Below are 10,000 nucleotides of genomic sequence, written 5' to 3'. Positions count from 1 at the left end.
CTAGAATTTATTTTTCTTTTCTTTTTGAGAAGGGGTAAGTGAGGAGGAGCAACGGAAGAGGAGGAAGGGGAGGTAAGGAAATCGGGAAGACAAGGGAATTCGGGAAGAGGGGAAAGGGAAGACGGGAAGGGCAGAAGAGGGAAAAGGGAAACCAGAAATGGAGGATGAGGTTTCGAAGGAGGGAACAGTGGATGGGGTAGGGGGAAGGAAGGGGGTGAGAATGGGAAAAGGTGACGGGAGACGAAGGAATGGGAAGGGGAGAGGGGAAGAGGAAAGTGGGCGGTATAGGTGGTGGGGGAGGGATTAAGCTTATATATACTCTTCGTTTAGTCTCGTGGGTGTATATACGATGAGTGGAATTCCGCCATGGATCGAGATGAGCAGATAATGAAGAATTCTGGATGCTTCCCTGTGTTTTTGTTTGTTTTATGTCTTATTGTTTGAATTCTCTCTCTCTCTCTCTCTCTCTCTCTCTCTCTCTCTCTCTCTCTCTCTCTCTCTCTCTCTCTCTCTCTCTCTCTCTCTCTCTCTCTCTCTTTCTCTTCCTGATTCTGTCTCTCTATGTTTCCTTCTCTCCCTCCCTGTCATTCACCCCTCTCGCTTACCTTCTTCCTTTCCCTCCTTCATTTTTCTACCCTCCTTTCCCCTCCCCTCTCTTTGCCTCCCCCCTTTCTTCCTCTCTTTCTTCCTCTCTTTCTCCCTTTCTTCCTCTCTCCCTTCTAAATTCAACAATGCAATTACATGCTTGAGGGAATGCTTTCGCAAGGGGCATAACAAAGGTAACGCAGCACAAAGACGGCTCCCTTATTACATCTCAAAACAAAGCCTTTTTAAATTCGTAACTCTGGTACTTTATGAAAAGAAAATTATATTCGTTTCTTTTGGGGGCGGAATGCCATGTGGCAGTGATATTAGCAGCGTTGAAAGCTGGAAGTTAAAACTGATCGCAAAAAGGCAATTTGATATCTATTTGTTGTTCTTCCGTAACTTTTCTTTGCGTTTCTTACAAAACATCACTTTAATTTCACCTGAATGTGGCTTTTGTTCACTTGTATATGCAATAAACTCGGAAAGCGGATTAACTTCACATCCTGTTGCAGAAAAGTGTAATAATCCGGTATTATGCATGAATGTTTTTGTGTGTGAGAGAGAGAGAGAGAGAGAATGTGTGTGTGTGTGTGTTTCTGTGCATGTGTGTGTTTCTCTGTGTGTGTGTGTGTTTCTGTATGTGTGTGCATGTGTGTCTGTATGGCTGTGTGAATTAAAATTAAATAGCGTGACGTGCTTGTCAATCATTTCCGACTGATTAAAAAAAAAAATTATTTTAACAATTCAATAAAATAAGGCATCAACTAAATTTGATACATTTCCCGTGAGATACTCTCTCTCTCTCTCTCTCTCTCTCTCTCTCCCTCTCTCTCTCTCTCTCTCTCTCTCTCTCTGTCTCTCTCTCTCTCTCTCTCTCTCTCTCTCTCTCTCTCTCTCTCTCTCTCTCTCTCTCTCTCTCTCAGTCAAAGCGCTTCCGGTGACGAGGCACCGTTTCTCTCGAATCACTTCCGAGAGACGGGGAATTGGCGGGATGACGAAAGTTATAATGATGGGAATGCTGAGGTCATGCGATAGGGAGGGCGCCATGAGGAGGGAGTAGAGGGGGAAGAGGGTGGCTCATGAGCTAGGACAGGGAGGGGGAGGTATAGGAGAGGGAGGGGAGGGGGGAAAGGAGGGGGAGGGGAGGTATGGCAGAGGAAATGACATTTAACAGGTTCTGATTCGGTTCGTTGAGGTGGAATAGGGTTGGAATCCCTTGCAAATTATGTGAAGATGGGATTCCAAAGACCTTTTTTACCTCTTCTTTTTATGTGGTTGCTCGCAAGACGTATCTGAATTCGCAACATTGCAAGTTTATTAATTTTAAGAATGTTAGCTTGGCAAAATCTGCCAGTTTCGTATTTTTACTGTTTGGTTTATATCTCCGAACTTTGAGAATATCAGGACATTGGAAGGCGAATGAACTATGATAGAAAATATTGGTTATATAAAACGCAGAAGCAATTCTTCATAATACCAAAAACTCCTAGACGACAGTAGTAACGATGGTGATGATGATCATAACAGAATGATAACAATTCATAACAACGAGAGTCAGGTCACTGCCAATAATCATGATGATAATAATAAAAATGATAACAATAATAATGATGGCGATAAGTATAATAAAAATGAGAGTAAGAATAACAACAGCAATGATGATGATAATAATGACAAAAATAGAGATAATAACAAAAATGATAATGACAATCATAATGATGATAACCAAATGATAATAATTGTTATAGATATTGTCATAACTTCTATTATTTTCATTACTGTTGCTGTTGTTATTCTTATGATAATAATGATGATAATGATTATGATGATAATGATAATGGCAGCAATAGTAATATTGTCATTTCTTTTTATTACTATAATGATAAGAATAAGAATAAGAATAACGACAATGATAATAACAACAACAATCCGAGTGATAATACAAACGCTTATTATCAGTATCATCATCATCGTTACCATTATAATCATTATCCTTATTATCATAATCATTATTACCATTATTATTATTATCATTATTATCAAAAGCTATGATAGCAGCGAACGCGGCAACGGCAGCAATGCAACACCTCAACACATCACACCACGATTCTGCTTCACCCAGACGCCATTATTACAAAGAGCAGATTCAGTATAGAAAAGTTTCAAAAAGGGACAAATTTGTTTGAGTACCAGGGACTTGTGTGTCCTACTTTATCCGTGATATTTTTTGTCATTTTCTATCTTTCCTTCTTCATTTTTTTCTACCTGGGAGAACTTCCGACCAAAGTGAACTTACATTTAGAAAGGAAAAAAAGTCGCGAGGGGCATAAGTAGTTCAAATAATACCTTCGACAAATACTTTTTTCGACATATTTTCGGGGTAATAGGTAAAGGGAGGCAAAAGAACTTTGTTTTTGGTAAAGTTCTGTTTGTTTGTGTGTACTGGTAAAACGTTTGTTGTTTGGGTTAGTTTCATGTTGTTTTTGTTGTAATGAGAGCTTTTAGGATATCAATATCACATTATCTTTATCAACCGTATGTATGATATTGTTAATATCATTATTATTACCCTTAACATTACTATCATTATCATTGTTGTTTTTATTATTATCATTATTATTATTACTACTACTATTATTATCATTACCGTTGTTATCGCCATTATTATTATTATCATTGTCATTATCATCATAATTATTATTATTACTATTATCCTTGTAATTATTATTATCATTAATTTTATTATCATTGCTGTTGTTACTGTTCTTGTTCTGGGTGTTGTTCTTGCTGTTATTACTAATGCTATTATCATCTTTATTATAATTCTTATCATCATCATCACCAATGCCATTCTTTCTGTCTGTAATGATAATAATAATTATCAATATCATTATTACTAATATTATAATCAATATTGTTATTATTAACACTATTCTTACCATCACTTTTATAATCATTGTTATTACTATTATTATATTTAGTACTATTAGTATTATTATGATTTCAACGACAGCCACAACAACTGCTACTAACTACTATTACAATTCGACGAGATTTCATTCATGCGTCTATGTTAATTTCTCTGTGTTGCGAGGACGGCCTTTTGAACTTCCGTAATCAAATGTCCATCTAATTGTCACGTCTCAGTCCATCCGCTGCCGACGAGGAGATAAAGCTCTCCGTCTGTCAACACTAACTGAGGTTGATTCAATTTCTTTCTCCTTTTAAACTTTCGTGAGAGTTTTTTCCATTTCGAGTTGTAGGCTTCTTTCTACTCCTGTGCTGTCTCACTCTTTCGGTCTATCTGTTTATTTATTTGTAAATCTCTCTTTCTTTCTTTCTCTCTCTTTGTCTTTGTCTTTGTCTCTCTCTCTCTCTCTCTTTCTTTCTCTCTCTTTTTTCCTGTCTCTCTCTTCATTATTTACTTCTTTCTCTTTTCTTTTCATTTTACTTTTTATGTTCTTATTTTTCTTCTCCTCCCTTTCTTTGTTTTCCTTTTATTTTTCTTTCTTTTCTCTCCCTCCCAACCTTCCAGCCCGCCCACTCATAACATCCTCATCCCCCTATCCACCTTGCCCTCCCATCAGCCCCCCACCCTTACCCCCACTACATACATTCTCACCTCCTTCCCCCTATCCCCCACGCACCCTCTTCCCTCCCCTGTAGTAACGAACCCCTCCCCTTTCCCTCCCCTGTAGTAACGACCCCCTCCCCCTTCCCTCCCCAAAATCAACGCCACCTCCCCCTCCCCTCCCCCCTCCCCATCATTCTTCACAACCCCGCCCCCTTCGGCCTCCATCATCCTAGCGTCTATCCCCCCCCACCCCCCGCCTCCCTCTGCCTCTCCATCCCCTTTCCTTTGATGCCAAAGTGTCGCGTAACTCAGTAATGCTCTCTTGGCCTCTCTGGGTCACTGTCCACAAGCTTCTCTCTCTCTACGTCGGTCTGTATTTCTTTGTCGCGCCTTTTCTCTCTTTGCTTCCCCCTTCCCCCCTTTCGATCTTTGTGTTTGCGTATGTCTGTTTCGGTTTGATTCTTTCTTTCTCTCTGTCTCTTTGACTCTCTCTCTGTCTCTTTGACTCTCTCTCTCTCTCTCTCTCTCTCTCTCTCTCTCTCTCTCTCTCTCTCTCTCTCTCTCTCTCTCTCTCTCTCTCTCTCTCTCTCTCTCTCTCTCTCCATCTATCTCTCTTTCATTCTCTCTCTCTCTCTTTCTCGCTCTCACCCTCTTGGTAGTCACTCGCTCCTTGTCGTTCTTGGATCGACGCCATTTTCCCTCATTTTACATCGGGGAGATTCACATGGATTGGGTTCCATTTCGGTCACATGTTGTAGGGAGGGAGAGTTTCACACGGATTGGGTTCCTCTTCGGTCACATGCTGGAGGGAGAGTTTCACACGGATTGAGTTCCTCTTCGGTCACATGCTGGAGGGAGAGTTTCACACGTGCACAGGAACCGCGAGGGAATGTTATTGGAATGGTTAAAATGGCAATGATGAGAACGGTAACTATGATTATAAGTTTGATAATGATTCGATAATTATGATAATGGGGATGATAGTGACTATTTTAGTAATAATATCAATATCGAGAATTACAAAATTGATAATGAAAGGGATAATCATAGTAACAGTGATGACATCGATAATCAGAAGGGCGACAATATTGATAGTGATGATTATAGAAACAATAGTAATGATAATGATAATTATAATAATGTTGATAATGACAACGATAGTATCTTCTATATGCATTAACAGAGATGGAGAAGAGAACGGTGGTTTTTTAAACTTTAATGATTATTGCAGTAACTTTAGCAATAATAATCATTGTAATTGTGATAATAACGAGCGATAATGGTATTGATAAAAGTTATTGTGGCAATGGCGATAATGACTGTGATAAACACGACAATAGTGATGGTGATTGATATACTAATCATGATGATAGAAAAGATTGTAAAAAACTTTATAGTACTATTAGTAGAGTCATTGGTATGCCTTTTATGAAAAAAATACTTATATAAGTGATGGGGTATTATCAGTGATAGTAATAAATATTGAAGTAATAAATAATGCCAAAAAACTGTGCGACGAGTAATTTCAGTATCTAATGAGAATTACGATCATACTGGCAAAGCAACTACAATAACGATATCATTAAAGCGATGAGGATAATAATCATCAGTTAATCGATGATAGTAATAATGATATGACAACAGACGATAATAAAAAATTAATAGCGATAATAAAAAAGGCGATGGTAATAATGAAGCTGCTATTGAATAATAAAATACATTGTTGATAAGAATGATATAGAAAGAAAATAGCGTTAAACTTGCACCTACATTGAAAAAACAAAAATCTATTTCCTATTTTGCACTTAATACAAAGTCTTTACTTAAGCATCCTACAGATTTTCTTTTCCTCTTCTTCTTCTCCTCCTCTTCTCTTTTTTTTCTCTTCCATTACTTTCCCCGACTTGAGATAGTTGGAAGTGAGGGAAAAATATTTAAGTATTTGAGCCTCTTAAATAAGGCCAAGCCGCCGTGAACCGCTCAGGCGAGGGTCAGAGCGTAAGGCAATTTTCGCGTGTCTTTGAGGGCAGCGGAATACACTTGTCGGGGACTCCGCACTGAAATATATCCTCTTGCACTTAAATTCACGAAAATGATAAATACACAGATGCTTACAAATACACGTACGAACATATGAACAAACAAACACAAAAACATACACAGTTTTAAATATGGATATACTGGAAAATAGATTGAAGCCATCACGTGATTGCTAATATTCTTTTATTCATCGAAGTAAACGCGAAACCTATAAGTATAGGGAAATTATGCCATTAGTGTCCTTTTCTCCTTCAAGGAAAAGGTTCAATTCTTTTGGCATTTTCTAAGTGTTCAAAACGTGTTCAAAACGAACGTTTTATATTTTTCGATTTTTCGATTTCTACGTTTCTCTTTTATTTTGCTTTTTTTATCTATTTATTTTTGTTGCGTTTTCTTTCCCATTTTTCTTTTTCCGATTTCCTGTATGATTGCAAAAATCTGGAGTAACTGAGTTAAAAAAAAAAAAAAATCCTCTCTTTCTCTCTCTCTCTCTCTCTCTCTCTCTCTCTCTCTCTCTCTCTCTCTCTCTCTCTCTTATCCTTTCTCATCTCTCTCTTTTTCCTTTATTTGTTATCGTATGTTTTCTGTTTTTCAGTCTTTTGTGTTCTGTCTTCTATTCTATTCTTCTGTTTCTGTCTTGTATTATCTTCATTTCTCTCTCTTCTTGTCTGTCTTTTCATCTTTCTTCTCTCTATCCTCTTCCGTATTCTACCTTCTCTTCTCGTCGATTCGCTCTCCTTTATTCTACATTCTCCTATATTTTCCCTCTCCTCTCTCCTACACTCTCCGCTCTTTTCTCTTCTCTGTTCTCCCTTCTCTTCTCATTTTCCTCTTCTCCCTTCCCTCTTCTCTCTTCTCCCTTCTCTTCCCATTTTTATCTTCTCCCTTTCCTCTTCTCTTCTCCCTTTCCTCTTCTCTTCTCCCTTCTCTTCTCTTCGCTTTGCTCTCTCGATTTCCTTCCGCTCGGCCTTTCAGGGCAATCACCGCCGTCCTTTCCGCCGCTTTACTCATCTCTTATTCATCGAATCCGCTCTCTCTATCTCCCTTTCTCCCTCACCCCCCCCCCCCCCACTCTCTGTCTCTCTCTCTCTCTCTCTCTCTCTCTCTCTCTCTCTCTCTCTCTCTCTCTCTCTCTCTCCTCTCTCTCTCTCTCTCTCTCTCTCTCTCTCTCTCTCTCTCTCCCTCTCTCTCTCTCTCTCTCTCTCTCTCTCTCTTTCCAGAGTTATCTTCCTTCCGTTTTCCCTCCCTCTTCTCTTTCTCCTTCTTGCCCTCCCTGCATCTATCTCCCTCTTTTTTTTTCTTGATTCCTTGACACTTCTTCCCTCTTTCCCTTACTTTCCCTCCCTCTTTCTCTCTTTCCTTACTTCTTTCCCGCACTTTTTTCTCCGTCTCTCCATCCCTTCTTTTCTCCTTCTATCGCTTCTATCTTCCCTCTTTTCTTATTTCCTTCCCTTTTTCCATCTCTCCATCTTCCTTTCTCTCCCTCTTTCTCTACGGGATTATTCGCCTTCTCTCTCCTCCTTCTTCCCTTTTTCCCTCCCTTATTTTTCCTCTCCATCTTTCCCTCCCTTATTTCCTCTCTCCTTTTTTCCTCCCCCCCCTTCTTGCTCTCTCTCCTTTCCTTCCTCCCCTCCCCTCCGTCTTCCTTCCATCCTCCTTTCACTACGGAATTACTTACCTTCTCTCTCTCCCTTCATTCTTACCCTCTTTCCTTCCCTTATTTCCCCTCTCCATCTTTCCCTCCTCTCTTCTATTTTCCCTCCTCTCCGCCCCCCCTCTTTCCCTCTCTCCTTTCTTTCCTCCCCTCCCCTCCGTCTTCCTTCCTCTCTTCCTTTCTCTAGGGGATTACTCATTCTCTCTCTCTCTCTCCCTCTCCCCCCAGGTACCTGCTCGACGGCCTAACCGATATCGTGTTCGTGGTCGACATCTTCGTACAGTTTCGGACTGGCTATTTAGAACAAGGTCTTATAGTGTACGACTTTAAGAAGCTGGCAAGACACTACATGCAGTCCAAAAGTTTTATGCTGGATATAGTGTCACTTATACCTTTAGATTTTTTACAAATAGTGGTGAGTTTTTTGTTTGCTGTGTTTTTTGCTTTGTTTTTTTCATTTTGATTTTGTTTGTGTTTGTCGTGTTTTATTTTCGGTAGTGGTTTCACTGGTGGAGAGAATGTTTATTGATTTTTTTTTTTTTTTTTTTTTTTACGTTTTGGTGTGATGATAGAGTTTTAACTGTTTGGTTTCATTTACAAATTAATGAGAGAAATAGTGTCTATACACATATTTGTTTTAGTTTTTCCTATATTTAGTATGCATGTCTACATTCAAATATCAGATTCAGGTAAAACCAGCTGACAGAAAAATATTTCTATAACTATATTTGTTTTATTATTTTCAAATCGAATATGCATGTCTACATTCAAATTTCAAATCAAGGCAAATCTACAATACAAAAAAGAAAGTATATTGGTTGATCAAACAATACATTTCTCTTTAAGATATGTCAAGTATATTTTCCCCTAAAATATGTCTTGATCAATATGTTTTCAGCCAAATCGGTCTTGAACATATGTTTTCCCTAAATTATGTCGATCAATATATTTTTTTCCCATCAGATACGTCTTGATCAATATATTTTTCCCCTCAAATCCGCCTTGTTCAATACATTTTCCCTACAAATATGCCTTGATCAATGTATTTTTCCTCCAAATACATCTTGATCAATATTTTTCCCCTTCAAATACGTGTTGATCACTGTCCTTCCCCCGTCAACTGTGTCTAGATTAACACATATTTCCCCTCCAACACCCAATGTCAGCATCCAGAACCGCGAGATTGATCTGACCTCCTGCCCTTTCTTGCAGATCGGTCCTCAGCCGTTAATAAGATTTCCAAGGTTCATCAAGGTGTACCGCGTCTACAACTACTACTACATGGTAGAATCGAGGACGCTCTACCCCAACATGTGGCGTGTCGTCAACCTCATCCACATCCTGCTCCTCCTCGCCCACTGGTTCGGCTGCTTCTATTACATGTTATCGGAGGCAGAGCAGTTCGTGGGAGAGTGGACCTACCCTTATGACAGTAGTGAGTCTGGCGCCGCTTGGGTTCCGTTGCGCTTTTACGTGGGTGCTTGTGGGGGGAGTGTAAGAGGGAGCGAAGGTGTGGGAGGAGGGGAGGGGGTTGTGTGTAGGGAGTGTGTGTGGGTGAGGGGGGGGGGGTGGAGTGTGTGTGTGTGTGTGTGTGTGTGTGTGTGTGTGTGTGTGTGTGTGTGTGTGTGTGTGTGTGTGTGTGTGTGTGTGTGTGTGTGTGTGTGTGTATGTGTGTGTGTGTGTGTGTATGTGTGTGTGTGTGTGTGTGTGTGTGTGTGTGTGTGTGTGTGTGTGTGTGTGTGTGTGTGTGTGTGTGTGTGTGATGTACTGTTTGGTGGGAGTGTAGCTATCTGTAACTACCTTTGTGCTAAAGCGCGCGTGAACAATAAACAAATGAATTAGCACTTCAGCAAAGCGAGATAAATATTTGCATATGGCCTTTGGTATGGAAAATCAAGTTACGCAAGTCTCCTTTCCTTGAAGAGATTCATGAAAAATCCCCTCTTCCCCTTCTCTCACAACCTCACCCTCGCCCTCTTCCTACCTCCACGCTCTTAACTCTCCCTTCCCTTTTTCTTTTTCCTTCCTCCTCGTTCTTCCCTTTCCCTTCCCCCCCTCTTCCACCTATCCTTCCTCTTACACCTCCCCCTCCCCCTCCATTTCTTCCATCCCTCCACCCCTTCCTCCCCTCTCCATCCTCATCC

At 40.0% G+C, this 10,000-nt stretch overlaps 1 protein-coding gene across 12 annotated transcripts in view; it reads left to right on the top strand.

Annotated features, from left to right (window-relative positions):
* The window catches only part of LOC113808106 (uncharacterized), a 296,198-nt gene that overhangs the window by 189,125 nt on the left and 97,073 nt on the right, over positions 1 to 10,000 (top strand). For all 12 annotated transcript variants that reach the window (XM_070134111.1, XM_070134118.1, XM_070134112.1 and 9 more), the window contains exons 4-5: positions 8,085 to 8,271; positions 9,069 to 9,291. In XM_070134111.1, coding sequence (XP_069990212.1) covers positions 8,085 to 8,271; positions 9,069 to 9,291 — 410 coding nt within the window. The remainder of the gene's footprint in view (positions 1 to 8,084; positions 8,272 to 9,068; positions 9,292 to 10,000) is intronic.

Source organism: Penaeus vannamei, chromosome 19, assembly GCF_042767895.1.
Source record: "Penaeus vannamei isolate JL-2024 chromosome 19, ASM4276789v1, whole genome shotgun sequence".
NCBI classification, from domain to species: domain Eukaryota; kingdom Metazoa; phylum Arthropoda; class Malacostraca; order Decapoda; family Penaeidae; genus Penaeus; species Penaeus vannamei.
This window is presented reverse-complemented; position numbering and strand designations above follow the sequence as displayed.